The sequence below is a fragment of the Clavelina lepadiformis genome, chromosome 5 (assembly GCF_947623445.1).
Source record: "Clavelina lepadiformis chromosome 5, kaClaLepa1.1, whole genome shotgun sequence".
Lineage (NCBI taxonomy): Eukaryota > Metazoa > Chordata > Ascidiacea > Aplousobranchia > Clavelinidae > Clavelina > Clavelina lepadiformis.
In genome coordinates this window covers 9867869-9888258 of record NC_135244.1, presented here as the reverse complement: position 1 = coordinate 9888258, position 20390 = coordinate 9867869, and the positions used below count along the sequence as shown (strand labels likewise).

Sequence of the window (20390 nt, the reverse complement as noted above, 5' to 3'; positions counted from 1 at the left end):
GGTCGAGACACTGCAAAGTGCGCATAACGTAAAGCCATGAATATGTCATATACTTAGAATATATGGGTATAGGCCTACGTACAAACTTAGTCATAAAGTATAATACAATATTAAATTATATGAATGAAAGTTTACACTATAATACGATCTATTCGTGAACGTGTAATCGTGCATGCAAGTGATACAAGGCATGCACGTCAGCACCGATTTTTTTAAATTGTTTTGGATTCATTCGATATTCCATTAAAATCATATTGATTATGTATAAGTTGAGTTGGCTACTATTTCCCGATAAAAGAAAAAATATCGTAATTTTAAGAAATTATTTTCTGCTTTAGTGTTGATTTTCATGAAGTCTTAATATCAGAAGTGATCTGGCATTGATCAGCTCTGACTATAACGAAACAGATTATAGCCTACTTTAAAAATGATAATCTTGAATCAAATTTTCTCAGCCATCAGTTTAATTTTGTCAGATACTTGGTAAAGTTTTGCACATAACGAAAGTAGTTTAGTAGTTACTGCTCAAGACATTTAAATCTGACGTGCAAATAACGAATACAATGTGATTTTAAATCGTGCAGAACTATGCCTTAAAATAAGCTATTTCATTTCCGTTGTAAAAATGTACACGTATATAGTATTATTGTAAGAGGACTGTCAGATAAAGATATCAATTATTACCACGATGGCAGCAACAGTTTAGAAAAATCAATGAATGCTTTTACTAATGATTGAAATAGATTATGAAGTATAACGGCTAAGACTTGAATAACCGAGCAAATCAAGTAGCAATCTTTATGTAATTATAGCCGGCTATGTTAAATGCTAGACTGTATAATTCAATACATAGTGACTAGAATTTGGAATGGTACGAAATGATTCAATGTCATATTTTGTTTTTTATATTTAATCCATGGCTGTTTTAACAGTTTTTTATTTTCTTTGGTGAAGACTGTTGAGATTAAACCATACAATGAGACTGAACAGGATTAATGTGTTAGATGTTATGTTAAGGGTTCTGATGATTACTGCTTTTAATTGCTTCACAACGATATCGCAAGAAACCGGAGCAGGTTAATAATTGAAATATATTCTAAAATCCTATCTATTCGAGCTTTTAACAATTAATTGCTTATACGTTTATAAGCTATGTTAGTAAATATTATGTATGTCAATTTATTAGTAGCTTATATGAATAAAAGAAAGCATAAAAAATTAAAAGCTGAAAAGGCGGAGTCCACAATTAAAAGTCGAGGAACTTCGTATCTTTAAGTTCCAAAACATGTTACAATAAAAACCTTGCCACGCAAGCATATGTTTAGTGGTAGCAGTGGTAAAATATGACGTAATGGTGGTGTTTTCAGATTTTTTAGTCACGTTACTTTTAAGGTCGGTGGAGGCAGGAACATAGGTAAAGGTAGGCCACGATGGTGTTTCATTTCTCTGACAGGAAGAGGTGACAAAATAATATGTTGTGCCGGTTTAGAGTTAATGCAACGGAAAAGTCAGTCTCGTAAAATTACGTAAAACCATAAGTTTTCTCTGACAGCTCGACAGATTTCATAACGAGTGATGTTTAGTGACGCTTAAAAGTAATGGAAAAATTGCCATTTCACGATATTATTTTGTTGCGCTTTCAAACTAAACAGGCATACAAGCTTTAGAATTTCAAGAAAATATCTACAATTCTGCAGAAAATTTTGTAACAGGGTTTTTAAACATTACCTGGAAAACAATTTGCATGATTTAAACTTTTATTTGAATAATACTCTGGAACAGTCATAATTCTGATATTCTTCTATATCTCCTGAAATATTGCCTATACTGATATAATGGCTACACACATTATGATTGAACCCTCGGTAGCCTTTCAAAAATTTTTACTTTGTTGTTTTATTTTTTTAACTATTACAACATTCATATACTTTTAGATGTCTTAAATGATAACTTCATCCTTGTAGCAGCACAAGGCAGAATATTAAAACTTCCACTTTACAAGGAATCAAGCCCCATCAGCTACATTTCATTACGTAGGTGATCAAAACTTTCTGTATTTTGTACCAAAAATCTATGCTGAATAAACGATTATTTTAAGCATTAGGTAAAAAATTTCTAGAAACGCTTATAATTACAGGATGCTGGTTACAGTATCCGGAGATGTTTGTGATAAAATATAAAATGAGAATTGCTTATAAGTTTTTCGACCGGTCAATTAGGTTTTATTAGACCAGTATACATAAAGAACACGTAAAACAGGTATTTTCCTAATTTTCTGCAGCTTCCAATACCAACGCTTACGCTGTAGCTGTTGATATTGTAAGTACCTCGCTTTATTGGTCGGATTATGTCAACTTGGAAGTATGGAAAGCTGATATTGACGGAGAAAATCCACGCAAATTACTGACCGGTAAACAAGGCAAGTTAACAGATTTATTCTCTTACACATATCATGCAAGTTACGTGCTGGATATAGTCGAGTGCAGCCGTGTTATAAACCGGCCTAAAGCTGGTTTACCTGTTCTCTGGTTAAAACCTGATTAAGATTATTTATTCAAAACGTTTAGCTGGTTAGGCTAACTGGTTTCCTGGCTACTTATTCACAATTAAAGCTTAATAATGGCTCCTTATATGTTTTTTCATTCAAAATTTTAAGCTGATTAAAGCAGTATCCTGGTTACTTATTATTTAGTTACTTATTCTCTCTCTCTCTTCGAAACTCACTTCATCTTCTCAGGAGGATCGTGGAGTCAGCAGCTTTGGGAGCTCCGGGAACAGTTCGCGATCTTTCGCCACATCTGTCAGTTCGGCTAAAGGGATACCTATAGTCGTGTCCAGTAATGTAATGGTTCTGTTTGCACATGTTCTTAGTCGAGATTGGCTTTTACCAGTTGGTGTGGCAAGCATGACTTGATTTAAAAGTCTTTCCCGGGACATTCTGGTGACGTGACCAAACTATCGTAGTTGGGATCTCTCAATTCAAAGAAGTAGATGTTCCATATTAACAGATTTAAAGATTTCTGTGTTACGCATTTGATCTACTGTAGTAGAGTTACACCATAAACCTTTCTTAAAAAGCCTGAAGCCTGCACTCGTAAGCGCACCCTTTCCGTCATGGTCCAAAATTCATGACCATATGAGAGAATTGGAAAAAATGAGTTACGAATTGAGAGCTTTGCGGTCTTAGGAAGCTCTCGCTTCCTCCTCGGTTCATGGTCTTCAACATTTTAGGTCGGATTTTATCAAACCCAACCGCCTTACCAGCAGCTTTCAGAGATCTTATAGCTTGGGCAACTTCGGCCTCATTGAGATTACGTTGTTCTCCGAAACATACCGTTTATGTGTCAGCTGTTGTCTCTCCGACAAGGTTGAATAGACCTTCAAAGAAAACTTTTCCTCTACCAAGGGATATTATCCTCTTTGTTTAAGAGGCCACCCTGTTGGTTTTGAACCGACTTACAGCCGACGATATTTTGCCACACAGTTTGCGGATGGTTAGCCAGAATAGCCTACTTTATTAGCCGTTCTGTAGTCGAACTCCATGTTTTGTCCAAATTCCTTCCAGGCTTGCTGTTTGGACAGTTTCACTACCTGTGCTGCAGCTTTTCGCACCTTAGTGCAGACCTCGCAAAGCAGACGAAGACCTATCATGGAGTCAGGCTTTGCGAGGCCGCCTTCTTTGCTTGAATAATTTATTTAACCCCTTGGTTGCACCATGGGTTTCTTTTCTCACTATTACCACACCGAACCGTTTCCGTCCGCAGCAAGTACAGGTAGCAGATGCTAGGACCGCGGATTTTAACAGCATCCATTCCACCTTGATGTCCTATGTGCATTTTAAAAGTTCCTTGAACTTGATTGACATGTTGCTAGCAAAATGTTTTTGTACGTCCTTGTCTGCCAAGGCTTTCCACTTGATTCTATAAGACCAGTTGGTTTTATAAAAACTTGGGGTGCCAGAGTTTTCAAGAAATGCAGGTTGCAGACACTCAAGTGGTGATAGATAGCTAAGCTTCCCGTTAAACTCGAATGTCTACCACAGAAGAAAAAAGGTCGACTGAAACGATAAAAAATCTATCAACGACCGCTGTTGTGCACTATCTCTGTACCAGGTATACTTGTTCACATTTCTGTCTTGCAAAAAATATGTTCATAAAGCTAAGACCGTTCTTACAGCATAGCTGTAAGAGACACCTTCCATTCTCGTTAAGGTCTGTATCACCATGTTTACCAATCAAACTCTTCCATGTACACCTATACGGTTATCAGTTCTAACATGTGCACTGAACGCTCCCAGGAGAAGTGTGGATTCATGGGTTCCACCCTCTGCAGGGCAGCCTCCACTTCATCAACAAACTCGAGATTTTGTGACGTTGAATTTGAGGCATATAGGCTACCTGTATACAAAACAGGCTCTGCCCACTAAATTTAGTTTCAATATGCACACTCTACCTCCTAAAGGGTTCCATTCATCTACACAATCTACCAGCGGTGAACTTTTGAACATTCCCACACATGCTTCGGTAGAAACTGTTGGACTGACGCCGGAGTAGAAGAGTTTCCACCCATCAGCCAGTTGAATAGCTCCGGAGCCACAATAATTCGTTTAAGAAATCCATTTAATATATAAGCGATACCGTTTGGCTTCTTCAACTGATTCTTGCTCCATTCCTGTTTGAGAAAGGTCCTTCCAATTTCCAACCGTTAGCTTTTAACAGATTCGTGAGCGAATACACGTAGGATCTCCAAGAGTACAAGTACTTTGCGCTGTCCCCAACCGCCTTCCCAAATACGTAGCGAACGCATTGGTGGGTTTCGGTTTCCGGGCGGCTTGTGGAGGAGGATGTCGCTTTCTTTTCGAACGATCCCTTTTGCCTAAAACTCGAACGCGTTCCTTGTTAACCTACGCGCGAGGAACGATTCGATATGTTTAACATTCTTGTGCGTATTCAAGTTTTTTTTTTTGTTTAGTCTGACCTCTTAATTTCATAAAAATCAAAATATTTTTAAAAACTCAAATACATCAATATAACCTCAAACAAATTGGCACCAGTTTTATATATATTTGGTACAAATTATATAAACTAAACTTGCATCAAATAATCGGTGTTATAAGAGTTTATTCTTAATGATGATATTAGCAATGGGTTGTTTTTTAAATCCACACATTTTAAAAACGACACCAATTAATTATTCAGCAAATCAACCTAAGGTCAATTACCAATTATTTAGCAGAAAGTTAGTTAAACTTAAATTGCATATATCAAATAAATGTAACCTAAATTATATATATCAAATATAAATGAGCTAGTGCTATTGTTTTGAATTTATGTTTATATAGTTGACTTTGCAACACATTTCAGTTTTTTATTTGCTTTGACATAAATTAATTTTAATTTATTTTAAATGCTTACTTTTATTGTAACTTTTTCAATTAGCCTAATATTGATTTACATAAACCCAATTAAATTGGAATAAACATATTTGAATTTACCTTACTTTTATGATTTTGTTTTTAAACATGGCCTTTACAAGAGGAAGCAAAACGTATACATAAACCACTCGAACAGTAAATAAGTAACCTGGAAACCGATAGCCTAACTAGCTTTACGCCGGTGTGTTACATTAAAATTAAACAAATTAAAATGTTGTTGGTTAAATTATAGTTATAAAAAAGTAACTGAAACAACTAATTGTACAAGTATGTTTTGACAGTAACTGAAATAGAAATTGACCCAACAACCGGGAACATTTTTATACTTGGTAAAACGTCCAAAAGTAGAAGCCATATTTGGGTGATGAATCAGAATGGATTATATTTGAAAACTGTAACAAAACGAAAAACAAGTGTTTTGAGCAGTTTGCAGTTGGATCTCATTCAAAAGTAAGCTTTGTAAAAACCATTTGAACATATTATGTCGTATATTGCAGACGTGTCAATAAAACAACTTTTTTGACAAAACTTGATTTACATACAATTGTTTTAAGGTATATCTACGTTATCGATAAAACGGACAACACCACGTTCGAGCTATGGAGGATGCGATTTGATGGATCGGAAGAGAGAAATCTTTCGTCGAACATACTTTCTAGTGCAGTCGATTTCGCAGCAAGTGAATAGATTTGATTATAACTGTTTTAATGAGAAAGTAATTGTAGTTAAGTGCGCAGTAATCTATAAAACCCTGTTAGAAATGCCACTGTTTTAGCATTGACAATAATATTATTTTTTCCTGGTTATATTGACACCTTTTTTTGTGACAAAGGAGATATTTTAAACGAGTTATTTTACGGTTTACTTACTTAGCCAACCGGTTGTTTTTGGAAAAAAAGGGACAATCTTTAACCAAGTGCGCTGGAGCTAATTATATTTTGCAACAACCTTTGAGTAAGAAAAATATTTCTACAAACAATTCCGGAAAATTCATATGTACCCCTTCCAATGCTACAGGAGATTTCAGGTTTGCTGCTATCATCATGAGAGCTTATAACTGCTGCTTACGTTGCTCGTTAATGCAATAGAACTCAATTCCTGCTTCACACATTGCTATATTTTACTATGTTTCAATTTATAAACAAGGTTTAAGGCATTCAACGGTTCTGTATATTGGCTAAATGACTTTCAAGTGGCGACATTTGAGTCTGACAACACTTTTCGCCCATTTCATCATTCTCTTGCTGTTCTCAGCGGAGTGGTAACATCCTTATCGTTTTTCAGCATTTCGCATTATCAACGGTTTGTTGGTAAGTTTGTTTACTTTTGACTGCATGTCTTTCTGTGTTACAGAAAATTTCCATATACGTGCGTATTTCTGCTCTGTTTTCTTTGAGTTTAAGTGTAAAGAAGATTGTTATGGATCGAAAACGTTGTACAAACAGATTTTCAAACAGTGTTATCTCAAAATGTTTTTTAAATTTTTATGTTTATCGAAATATTTGCAGGAGGTTCAGCTCGAAATCCATGTAGATTAACAAACTGTGCTCAGTTGTGTATTCCTACATCGGAAATAACTTATGATTGTGATTGTCAGAATGGTTTTCATGGAAGAAGATGTGAAACAACAAGCCACCTAATTACAAGTAAGACTTTACTGAGAATAAGTTTCTTTTCAAAATAACCGAAGTGTAGGTTAATCTGAAATACCGGATCAGGAAAAATTATTGTCCAAAACAAATCATGACTTTACTAGACTGGCGTGAAGTTGGTTGCCATGCATGTAATTTCCGGATTATTTATTTGATTACTTATTTACTATCGGTAAATAACTTAATCTTCGAATTAGTATAAATGAATAAGCAACAAAATAACATGTAACCGACTTCATTTGCTTACAACTAACAAAACAAGAAACCACATAAAACTGGTAATCAAATTCATTTTTTGATTAAGTACCTGAATAAGCAACCAACAGGGTAGGCCTACCGTTATCCAACTTCACGTAGGTACCTTCTAGACAGCTACTATACCGAAAAGAAATAAAAAATTCTACATAAACTGAAATGTAAATATAATTTGAAAAAATAAATCAAAAGAATTGCAAAGTATATTTTTTAGATTCTCCACCGTCAGCGGGACCCACATGTCCTAGAAATATGCGAATTCCTGCTCAAACTTGTGAAGGTGCAAGTGTGAATTGGACCGTTCCACAATGGATTGATGATCGAACAAGTTAGTTTCCATATAGATTATAAAACGATGTACGTCATGATTACATATATCTGTTTCCATAATATTTTGACCCCTGCAACATAAGTTACCCCAAAACTTAATCCAAAATATACCTTGCAATCTCTTAGAATTAATACTTTTTGACTATCAATAGATGCCAGCAATCTCATTCTGACTTCACCAAATTTTACGTCCCCAGTTTTTCTTAATATCAGTAGCTATACATTGAACTACACCGCAACCGACAGCGAAGGAAAAACCGGAATATGCACCTTTACCATAAGTGTTGAAGGTAAGTAAAACTCAGTACTTAATGCCGTTCTCAACAATATCTGTGAATGCAGAGAGGTACAAATGTCAAACAGGTTATTATTCATAAGTTATTTAGTTTTCCAAAAATCCGTTTGGAGATAATTAAAACTTATCCGTTTTTGTCTACAAAGAAAACATTGGCTGCGGCTCGAGACCTTTACTTCCAACAAATTTCGACTTCACGCAATCTTCCACACAATGCTCAAACACGCATCGATGGTACACGATCAATTGCCCACCGTTATTTGAAGTGAAATTTGGTAATCTGACCAATAAAACTTTCACAAATACTTGCACAAAACAGGGATTATGGAAATACGTAAACCTTTATGGCTTGGAATGTATACCAGACGACAGTAAGAAAAGTTACATAACATAGACTTCCGGTTACAATAATTTATCCAAAGATGTAATTTGGTAGTGTTCGATAGTGTTTTTTTTTTATGCTATACAATATATAGTTACTTTTACGTAAGCTTAGCATTTGCTTGTGTATTTTGCACTATAACCAATGGCTCACCACATTTATGAGCAGTATATATCACCTATAGTTATGCAACATACTGTACATTTACTAGATCCTCAAAACTTGACCGATAACCTCCTCATAGTTGTGAGCAATGCAAGAATACTAAAGATTCCATTGTCTGTAGGTGGTTCCTCAGCTTCAACCACCATCCAGCATTTACGTTAGTAATTTAGAACTATTTATCATCGTATGTCTGATATCGTTCTGTTGATTTATTGGTTAACTGTTGTTAATGATCATCTTGATTTACTTTCAATATTTTTAGCCAGCAATTCTTCGGCTTTTTCTGCTGCTGTCAACATGGCAACTTCTGCACTTTACTGGTCCGATCTCGCAAACTCCACTTTCTGGAAAACGTTTCTTGGCGAAACAAAAAATACTCCTCTTATCTATGGATTAAGCAGTAAGCAAAATTTATCTTAAATTGGATTGTCCAGATTTCAGACCCGCGATTAAGAAGTTCGTTTTTCACATACCTTGAGTGCACCCAATTTGTTAAATTGTATTTAACAACTTTCTCATTAATCTCAGTTCGACAAATAGAGGTGGATGACTTAACTGGAAACGTGTATGTGACTGCAAATCTGCGTGAAAGGGACAGAATTTACGCAGTAAACAAAGATGGCTTGTATTGGAAAACGCTTTTCAAGGTAAACCAAGGAGAGATTATATTGAAGATAGAGTTGGACCTTCGGCAAAAGTATGTTTCTATGTTGTTATGATTGACTATCATACATATAAGCACAACGAAACTTTAGTTACCATTTACATTATCTCTCAATCAATTTTAGTCCCATAAACCAAGCTGTCGAACCGCGTTTAAAAATGGTTTAACTCTAGTAAGGTACTGTATGTCTCATATACGACACAATATTTCTTTCAAATTTGCTATATATGAAGTTAAGGCCAACAGATCTTTAATTTCTTTTTCTTACTAATTTGTTAAGTGCTTCAAGAGCGGAAGTTTCATTCCGGTAACAGCCTTACAGGTTGTTCTTTAGAACCATCGTGATATCTCCTATAGGCAAGGTTATACATATTCTGCTCAGTCCTAACTTGGGTGTGACCATTTGAAAATGACAAAATATTTCTTCATCTTCCCGCGTTGCTTACAGAATGTCTTAACTTTAGTTTACTGTTGGTATGGCATTTATAATAGCCAATTGCTTGTAGGAGAAAATTGTCAGTGGAAGTGTATCATACATATATCTAAAGAAAAGGTCGGCGTTGTTCTTTTAGACCCTACAGCAGCCTAGGCCCGATACGATACACTGCGGCCATGCTTGCAAGCTGCTCCATCTGGTCCTAAACAGGCATATGGTCCGGGTAATCATGGATCTTGCCTGTAACCGGAGCTTTACTCTCACTAAGGGTCGCGGACAACGAAACAGGCTGTGACGGCTTAAGAACGGCGTCCCATCAAAGATCGGTCCGGGCCTACCTCCTCTTTAACATGACATTTACACATATATGACCTACCGAACACGATGTCGTTAACAAGTACGCCTACGCGGACGAACTGGCGACTGAACTTTCGGCAAGGAAATGGGAAACAGTGGAGGGGACTCTTTGCCAAGTTATGACTATCTTATATATAGCCTTACCTCCAGAAATGGAAATTAAAGCTCAGCAAAATCAAAACTGTGTTGGCATATTTTCATCTTAACAACAAGGAAGCAAAACGTGAACTCTTCATACAGCTGCTCCAACCCTACAGTCCGCTTTTCCGCTGAGTACTGCACATCTATCTAGTGTCGCAGTACACACGCTCATCAAATTGACACCATCGTAAACCGCGTTAGTCTATACTGTGACTGGATGTATGCGTCCCTCACCATTCCTCCTCAATCAGACAATCCTCCTATCTTCGCGGGCATTAATCCTGACCGGCTTATATACAAACAAGAAGAAGTCAAGTCAAGGTCATTCTTGCCCAGTGCTGTTCTTTTAGTCTCTATGGTAAGCTGCTGATGGTGTCATAACGTATTTTGAACTCTGTAGGAATATGGATTCTTTCACCATGTTAATTTCTTCATTTTTAATCTTTATTTTGATGTTCTCCGCTTTTTAAGTATTAAAAATTTTGCTTTCCGTTTGTTGAGGTGTAGCCCAGTTCAGTCGCTTTCCTCTTTCATGCTCATGATTAAACACCTATAAGATTATGTGCAATTTCGGCCAATAAAGTTGAATCGTCCGCGTATCTTCGTTTATTGATGTTTTTGCCATCTAGTTTTACCACAATGCCAGTATCGTTTAAACCGGATTTCGCATGACTGCTTTGCAAATACTCTTTAAATGCTGAGGGTGATAGGATGCATCCTTGAAGTATTTCTTTTCTCATTTTGAACCTTGTATGTTGTATATATCCTTACGTTTCTGGGCTGTGGCTTTCTGGTCGTGAAATAATGATCTCTTGAGATCTCACGACCGCATTGGTGTTCCCATGTAATCCTAAGATTTCCTGAGTCTCTTGTGTTGGATAACATCAAAAACCGGTTTGCATATCATATCACGTTTGCAATGTGGTCACGATGACACCTCCTCCTTTTCCGAAACCTCCAGTCTGATCATTTGGCATTTTCTTGTCGATGACTGTACCAGGGCGTTTTTGAATGATTTTTAAAATAATTTTGATTATTTGTCGTACAAAGGAGTTTGGCTCGATAATTTGAGCATAGTAAAGTTTCACCTTTTCGTGAATTGATATATAAATCAATCTCTTTCAGTCTTTTGGCCACTTTTGTAATTTCCATATATGCTATGACATAAAGCTGCTAATGCAGGAACCGGGACAGGTCTTAGAATAATCCTGTTGGTATTTCATCAAGTCCTGATGTTTTTTTGACAGATAAATAATTGTTTGATGGCTCATGTCAATTTTTACAGAGTATCAAGTTGTGGCTTTGCATACTCAACTCCCTCCTGCGGTCGGTCAGTTGGTTGTCTACCTCTATAATTTTTCAGTATGTTTCTCTCGCCGACTCAGTATTGCTTTATTATCATAGCCTTCCGATCTTTTCCAATTTTCTTCATTCACTATTGCATTTTTGACCTTGAAAGTTGACCTTGTTTTTTCAAACTTGGATGTAAAGTTATGATATGTGGTACATTCCTGCTTGTTTCTTCCATCTCCAGACATTTCTTTTCCCAAAAAATATTTTTGATTAATAAATTGTTTGTTTAAATATTTGTTAATTTTATTTTTGCAATTAAAGGTAACCGTTGCTGTTTTTAATTTCTTATTATGGCACTACGTTAGCTTAGTAATACAACAATCAGAAACACGTTTTCAATAGCTGTTATGAAGTTGTCGCTGCCAAGAAAAGTTCGACTTCGATTCGAGTTTTTTCTTCTTTGGTTTTATTGCTGATGCAAATTCGGTTTTAGTTCAGAAAAACTTAATGGACCCATATATTGAATTCTATAATTCCCATTTAATTTCTCAAAATCATTCAGCACAATCCGGTTAAAAGGTTTAGGTTTAGTTCCGGTTTGACAGTTTGCTGTAAACTAGTTTAAATACACTCTGCTTAGACTTATAAACTATAGTAAACTATAATAATAACTTTTTCTTCATCGACTACGTCATACTTGTGGTTTTTCATAGTACAATAGAATTCGCCTATATCGACTTCGGCTTTATCCACACCTTTTTGATCCCCCAGAACATTTTGTTCGTTTATACTGACAGTTGTATAGCTCTTCTTTTCACTCCGGGACGTAGTCCCACTTACGACTTTATGACGTTATCGTATGACGGTTTAGGTTGCCTAGTCGTATTTGACGTAATTATGATGTCACTATGACTTATTACGACTTAAACAGTGTCCACAAATCGTCATTTTAGACGCAATAGCATGTTGGCAACAATCAGGAAATTTGATCGCTACCTTAGAAGCAGCGACGACAACCAAGAAGTCTTTCATTCGCTAACAAAAATTCAGCAACATGTGTTGAACAAAGCTGTCGCAAAAAACAAAACAGAAAAAATTAGCGATTTTTTGCAAGGAAGTAAATACTGCACTGTACCTTACTGAAGTAACGCCATACTGCTCCGCATCAGTACCGTCTGCGTGCGTATTACGTGTAAATACAACTACCATTAATTATTTTTCACGATCTTGTTTGTGTTGCTCTTTGCCGTAGTGTACGCGAAAGCATAAAATTAAGCGGCAGTGCTGATTAGAGTACACATTTTACCCTCACCAGGCCCTTACATGGAACGAAAACCGGAATTTAGGAACAATTTATATCGATTCGTCTACAACTCTACATCGACACTTCGCCTATATCAACATTTTTTCTTCACTCCCTTGAGGTGTCGATATAGGCGAATTCTACTGTATACGTAAAGCTACCTAAGACATAAAATTTTGTTGCAGATTTTTATATTATGTAACCGTTAACAACAATGGATCAAAATTGGGTAGAATGCGTTTTGATGGATCACAGTCACAGTTGTTTGGCACAGCAATCACATTCACAATAGATCAAAGTGGTGAGAAGTTAATCAACTTTATTGCGTAATCACAAATCAAATAGGCTACACCTTAAGAAAGTTATCATTGTTTTACTGAAAGGTGATAAGTTACTGGTGTTTCCATCCGATACGGAGCTTCAAGTGTGGCGACTTAGCACATTTAATGAAACTGGGTCGCTAATATCACAGTCGTCGTTTCCAGTTATTATTACATCCTCAACCAGGTTAGTTCGTTCTAATGCACAATTCATTAAAGTCAAATCGTAAAATGAAGTTGCAGTTGGGTTGAGTCGTGCCATTACTTCATGAGAATGTTCGATCATTTCACAAGGAAGACACAAAATTACCATTTCCACCTAAAATAACCACTGTTGTCTTTGTAAACATTTTTTGCGACGACTTTTTGCAGGATGCAGGCTTTTAACAACGCGTTGTACTTTTACGATGGATTCCTTAAGGTTTCTTCCACGAATGGCAGCACTATCCGAACATTTGACAATATTCCTTTACTAGGAAATGTCACGTCCATCAAACCCTACAGTTACTACCACAACAGACAATTCCTTGGTAACACAATTGCTAGATTTTATCGGTTTTTAAAACATAAATTTTAATTCATTTTCCTGAGAAAATTATAGCAAATTGCATATACTTTAAAAATTTTAATATCTTTTTATTTTCACTTGTTGAAGTAAACCTTACAAATCCTTGTAAAAACACACGTCCGTCTTGTTCTCACTTATGTCTTGCAACATCAAGTACAACCCGTGATTGTGATTGTGGTGATGGGTATCACGAAAAGGACGGTAATTGTACCAAAAGACGCCCAGGTATAGGCTAATATTTTGTGTTGTGACAGGTGATAGTGTTTGACAAAATATACAAAAAGAATTTGGATATTATTTCCGCTAACTATAAGACAACACAAATGGCAATCTATTGTTCGAACAACTGGTTTTGCTGTCGACCAATGTCTTCCCTATTGCTTCGTTTTGATCTGTATTGCAACAGCAACTACAATAGTATAACGAGCATGTCAAACAGTGTTACTTTGGATTACTTAGTAACTACACTACTATAAGTTGTGCATGCTCATATGAGTTTTACTCTCGCTCAAACGTTTTGATTATATATAGATGATATTGCTCCCACTGCTGGCAGGACATGTCAACCAGATTTTTCTGTTGAAATACCCACTTGTCAAAATACTACCAGCGTTACTTGGACATCTCCTGTTTGGAACGATGATCATACAAGTGCGTTTAATTAGTGCTGCTGAAATGCCCAAAATATAGCTATAAATCATATGGTTTACATTTGAATGATAAGGCTTTGCACTTAAGAGGCTGTTAGCGCAATAAGTTACTATAGTGTAGATCTATATTGTTACGATATTCAAACATACTTTATTACAGCCGACAGGCAGTTAATGGTGTAAAAATAATATCAAATATTGAGTGTTAATCGTGATCTTGTTCAGACTATAACGGAAAATTAAATCACGATACGTTAATGTAGATCCGGCTGACCTTGTAGTTGTGTCGCCAAACATCACCTCACCAGCGATCTTCAAAGTCGGAGTTCACAAGTTAATGTACACAGCAACAGACAGCGCGGGAAATACAGGACGATGCAATATTTTAGTCACCGTTTCAAGTAAAGCTTTTTATCAAAATTCACGTTTTTAAAAGTTGACTTTTAGGTAAAGTTCATTCTTTTCCAAATTAATTTGTTTTAAAATCTATTCAGCAAAAGGCTGCGGAGCTCAACCTCAAACCCCTTTTGCAAGTAACATTATACAGGCACAGTCAAACTGTTTCCAAAATGAGCTGCGGTACGCAATAACTTGTCCGAAAAATCGCTTAGTTACCTTTGGTAACGTTTCCGGACAAAGTCTTATTAACAGATGTACGGAAAGCGGATGGACATATTCTAACCTATTTGGTATTGAGTGTACCGCGGAAAGCATTGCCATAATGAACGGTAAATTTTCAAGTGAATATTACCGAAAACATAGCTGCATGTATCATTTGTTTGTCTTACAGTAGGAAACAATTACATTAATGAGCCTATTGCATTTTAATGCAAAGACTGTAAGAAGCCTTTGCGCATACAATTATGACGTCACCATATAATGACGCCTTTATAAAGATACTCAGTATGAAGTGTTTGATGACTTCTTGTTGGTGGTTGGTGGCGAAAAAATCTTCAAGATTCCTTTGCTAGCCAGCAATGCCTCTCACTTCTCTATTCTACCTACACGTAAGGGATATATAAAACCTATCTTATAAACAAAAGTTAATAAAGGTTTTTGGTAAGCAACCTTTCTTGTCTTCTGTGAATCGCTTTTCTTCAAACTGCAACGTACTATTTGTATATTTAGCTTCAAACGCTAGTGTCCGCGCAGCTGCACCCAACACGGCCAATGGCTTCATTTACTGGTCTGACTTTGCAAATTCTCAAGTATTTAAGGCAAACGTTGATGGTTTAAATTCGAGCAAAATTCTTGACGGAATTAAAGGTAAATTCAAACCACAACTTTTACGCAATGTAACCAAAATCTTATTGCTACAATATACTGCACTACCGTTCGGATTAAAATAGCCAAAATATGAATTTGTTGTTTACAGTGAAGGATATACAGGTGGATCCGCAAACTGGTTACCTTTACTTGCTTGCAACAAACCATGCTGCAAAAGATGTTATTTACGTTGTGAATAGCGAAGGTCTTTTTTTAAAGACCATTTACAAAACACGAAATCAATCTTCAATTCTAAAAATAGACTTAGATATTAGACAAAAGTAAGCTGAGTTTTAGCTTAAAGCTTTTGCATCATGTACATTGTACAATGTATAGAATAACTAAGAAACTATTATAAAGATTGTAAGTATCTTTAATTTAATGATTAAAATGTGCTCGTTGTTTTCTTTACTATACGTTTGTTTCAATTTTATTTGCAGGTTAGTGGTTTTTCTTGAACAAGATCAAAGTGGTAGAAAAACACTCGTTTATATTGCTTTTGACGGGTCTGGTGAAAAAAAAACGAGGAAGTCTTTTGGATTATTCACAATTTCGACCGGTCAGTAAAGAAATTTGGTGAAATCAATACAAAACATTTCTAACATATTCATGAGGTGTTGCTTTCAAACATAATAATAAGCCCTGCAGTGAATACGAACTTTACAAAAATTTCTCGTTGTTGTACCTTACACAGTTTCTTCTCTATATTCGATTGTTGGAAATGGTTCTATTTTTGGATATACTCTTACAAATCTATCTGCTCCGGCTGATTTTACCTTAAATTATGAAGGACAGCTAAATGTTGGAACTATATCTCAGTAAGCACCCTAAGCTTTATGCAGTCCGGCAAAGGCAGCAAGTATTCCGGTGTTACGCTTATATAGTAAAACATTGTAACAATACATGCAACTTATGATTAAAACGCAAGAAAATTAAAAAAAGTTTAACTAAAAAACATTCTTGTATGAATATGTACAGTTTCTTTTAAGTTAAATAATGTCATTCAACTGTTTCTGATAAAGATGTGATGCCGGTATAGTCCGTATCACCATTGAACCCATGCCAAATTTATTCAGACTAATCCGCTTGTTCCAATAAATAACAGGTTTACGGCCGATAGGGACCGTGCATTCTTTTTATACGATGGTTCACTCAAACGAGTTTCAAACCTAGTTCTTTCAAATTTTGGTCCGAATAGCCAGATACTAGGTCACATTACGTCGATGTCGGTTTTTAGTACTTCTTATTATAGAGAAACTTTAGGTAAGGAAAAAAAACCATTTTAAGTTTATGCTATATGGAGTTAATTAAAGGTTTTCATATTTTCAATTCTAATTAATTTCTCAAAGCAGGACATATTGCCTTTTTATCATTGCGTATAGTCTATATATTTATAAAGCCGTTTTTAAAAGGTGGGCTACGGAACCCTTGTCAAGCCAACTCGTGTGCACAATTATGTCTGGCAACATCAAGTTTTTTCTGGGATTGCGATTGTCAAAATGGCTTTACACGCAGACAAAATGAATGCGAAAAACGCGGTGATTTTTATCAACTTCCGTTTTTGTATCTTTTGAAATGATTATGGAGATAAAATTTTTGCTTCTTCATAAAACACAGCAAACCGACCACCTTCATACGGACACACTTGTCCAGCCGACATAAAATTAAAGATTACTTCTTGCCCACTTATGGCTAACGCAAGCTGGAAGCCTCCTATTTGGACGGATGACAGGACCGGTAAGTCAGTTTCAAAAGATTTCCTAGTCCAAAACCGTTACTCTGAGTAACTATATATTAACTAATAATTATATAGAGCAATAATAATTATAAAAATAATAGAATATCACGTGTTACCTCATAAAAGACTTTGTGCGTTTAATACTTTTTTTCAATGAAGTGCGCTCACTGCGTCGATCGAGAAGGTCCTGACGATGACGATCCTTTTTTTTCAGATGCAGAGACCCTGAACATCACAACACCTAATATCACTTCTCCGGCTACGCTTGCTCTAGGTAAACACGTTATCACTTACTCAGCTACTGATGAAGACGGCCGTACAACTCAGTGTTCCTTTACAATTAACATCGTCTGTGAGTGCAGTTGGTATAAAGATTTTGTATCGTTTTTAATTATTTTCTGTGTTTTTAGCAATCTAATGTGAATTTGATCGAAGATAGCAATTGAATTCTCTTTATATATATATACTATATTTACTATATGTACGATCTGCCAAAATAATCATAGCATATCCGTTTTTAAAGTAAGTGTGTGCGGATCAAGACCGCTTCTGCCAGGAGGCGCAGGATTGACACAAACTGCTCTTTCGTGCTCAACTGGAAATATTGTATATTCTATATCATGCTTGTCGAATCAGTTTGTGCAGTTCGGAAGTATTACAAATAGAACATTTGTGAACTATTGCGGAAGCAGCGGCATATGGAAACACACAAATCTTTTTGGAATAACTTGCGTTTCAGGTAGATTACTATTCTTTCATTTTTATGATTTTATCTGGTTTAATTCCTTTAGCCTCAACTTTCAACGCACCGATGCGCAAACATATATATACAGTATATGTATGTCGAAATGAACTTTTCGCTGTCTATAGTAATTCCACAGTATCATGCTCCATTTCCATACAACTTTATGAAGCTACTGCTATCCAACTGCCACACAACATAAGGCCTTGTATACAAGTGCTAGTCACCGGAACGTTCATTTTCATCGCGTTCATAAAGATATTTTAGTTATAGCTATTTTTTCTCCTAGCTTACATTGTATATTGTTTATAGTCATTGTAATTTATTTTTTAGACCGCATAACGACTGCCACTTTAACCACACCTCAAAGAACCCGGAGGGTCTCTACTGACCACAATGTTTTCTTCAGTACCGCTGTATCATCATCGGCTCCCACTATACAACCTTTTGTCGGGTCTACTATTTCTTCTTCATCGTTTCCATCGTCTGTTGCGTCAATGGAGACATCCAAACCTGACTTTACAACTGCCTATGATACAAGTCCTGTGGCAACACGATACGTAGTAACGTCGTCACAGCACAGCACAGCAGCTGCAACGGGCATGACAAGCACAGCTGCAACCGGTAAACAAGACACACTAATTTATATAGTCTTATAACTTATTTTCAAAATCAAACTTTCAATAAAACGTAAGCTCTAAAAATTTAACGTAAATTAAACTTTTTAGCTCAAGCGCGAATCGACGTTCGTCCCAAATCCACTGTTGGACTCAGCACGGGCGCCATTGTCGGTATTGCTGTGTCTGCTGCTGTGGTTGTTGCGGTAGCTTCCGCAGCCGTTATTATAACGTGAGTGTAGCAATAAAGTTTAAGACCAGTGGTTCCCAGTTTTTTTTAAATAATGCACCGCAACACCAACTTTTAAACTTTGGTGGACCATCAAAATATTTCATATCTAAAAATATTTTTGTTAAATTACAACAACTTAACGACCAGTGGTTCTAAACTTTTTGGGCTCATGTAATGTTAAAAACGACGAAATGCTTTATGGTTTGGGAGCATAAAATGTAGGATATGTGTAGTCTGCAAGCTTATAACAAATAGAAACGTCAGAGCTACATGCTTGCTACATGTTATTCAAAAATGTTAAATATGACGAGCAATATGCATAAAACTAAGTTTTAACTGCAAGGAAATTATTTCATCATACTGCGAAAATTCTACAGAAAAGTAAAAAATCATCCCTTATTAAAACTTTGAAATCTTGATTAATGACTGCCACTAATTCACCGGAGACAATCGTATGTTCGAAGCTATTTTTCACAGTTTCTGAATGTTAACCTAACGTTAATATTACTGTAACGACAGAAACTATTTCACAAAGAGATTTTTTATGAACATAAACTTTTTTGTATATATAACTTATTTGTGTTTACGTTTTTAATGAAAAAGAACAAAAAATTTCAGTGACACCGCCTATATGCGTGACGTGTTATGCACTAATTTTATGAAGTTAATGGCGGGGACAGCAAGATTACAAAAACTATTCCCGGTATAGCAAATGTTCGAAAAATTATTGCTGTTTGTTTTTTTTTGGACAAAAAGCAAACGTTCGGGTAAAACTAAAAGTAAAGTTGGGGTTTGTGAGAGCATTAAAAAAAGGTAACGTTTGGGCTTGGGCTCTGGTTCGGCACATCTTTATAACATAGTAACCTAAACCTTTTTTTGTGATTATATTTCGCTGTTACCAAATGTTTGAGTGTATTAAACACATAAGGTTTGCTTACTAGATTCAGGAAGATGAGATCAGCCTCTTCATATGAGGTTTTCTCTCCACGAACATCTCACTCTGACGGATATAACATGGATCGTTTGTGAATAGACTGAGAAATGCTTCAGTTTACACACGTTATTATGACAGTGCCAGTTATTTACCCATTTATATAAAACAACTTATTTTTGTTGCCAGTTGCCATTTTGAAATTTTATGCAATTTTCAATACTGTATGTTTTCTCATAGCCTCCTCTTCGAACGACATCACGTCAAATTGTACACAATATTTAGAACAAACTTGTGAGATAGACTACGCCAAAGCATAATCCTTATTTCATTGTTATCGTGACCGTAATAATCTAAACGCTGTAATCTTTAATTACATGTATTGGAAACATTCTCCCACTTTAGTGCGATCTGAAACATCCAGTTATGACGTGCAGATGTAAAACAGTTTACGATAGTCATTGTTTGTAACGCTACATTTCTATGATTTGAGAAATCGATTTAGTGGTGGATGCTATTAGAGCGGTATAACACAAACATGTGCTGCATGTACGTATATATCACTGTTGAATTTATTAGCGTAATTCGTGACCATTGCAATAAAGCAGATATAAGGTCA

The 20390-nt window shown here is 35.9% G+C and overlaps 1 protein-coding gene across 2 annotated transcripts; it reads left to right on the top strand.

Annotated features, from left to right (window-relative positions):
* Nucleotides 1–915: 915 nt before the first annotated feature.
* On the top strand, nt 916–20390 carry LOC143460769 (uncharacterized). 2 transcript variants are annotated; one of them, XM_076958389.1, is made up of 34 exons: nt 916–1076; nt 1935–2033; nt 2282–2419; nt 5716–5884; nt 5989–6113; nt 6308–6461; nt 6581–6744; nt 6943–7080; nt 7556–7669; nt 7824–7961; nt 8113–8337; nt 8560–8670; nt 8776–8913; nt 9042–9210; nt 12893–13008; nt 13091–13214; nt 13400–13557; nt 13683–13820; nt 14127–14246; nt 14509–14646; nt 14740–14973; nt 15142–15252; nt 15374–15511; nt 15621–15792; nt 15952–16070; nt 16206–16329; nt 16617–16774; nt 16924–17049; nt 17129–17248; nt 17464–17601; nt 17773–17988; nt 18325–18615; nt 18720–18840; nt 19782–20390. In XM_076958389.1, exons 1-34 carry the CDS (start codon nt 977–979, stop codon nt 19867–19869), a joined length of 4932 nt encoding a protein of 1643 aa, XP_076814504.1. In that variant the 5' UTR covers nt 916–976; the 3' UTR covers nt 19870–20390. The 2 variants fall into 2 exon arrangements, with proteins under 2 accessions (XP_076814504.1, XP_076814505.1); XM_076958390.1 differs by lacking the exon at nt 916–1076 and having other exon boundaries at nt 1938–2037.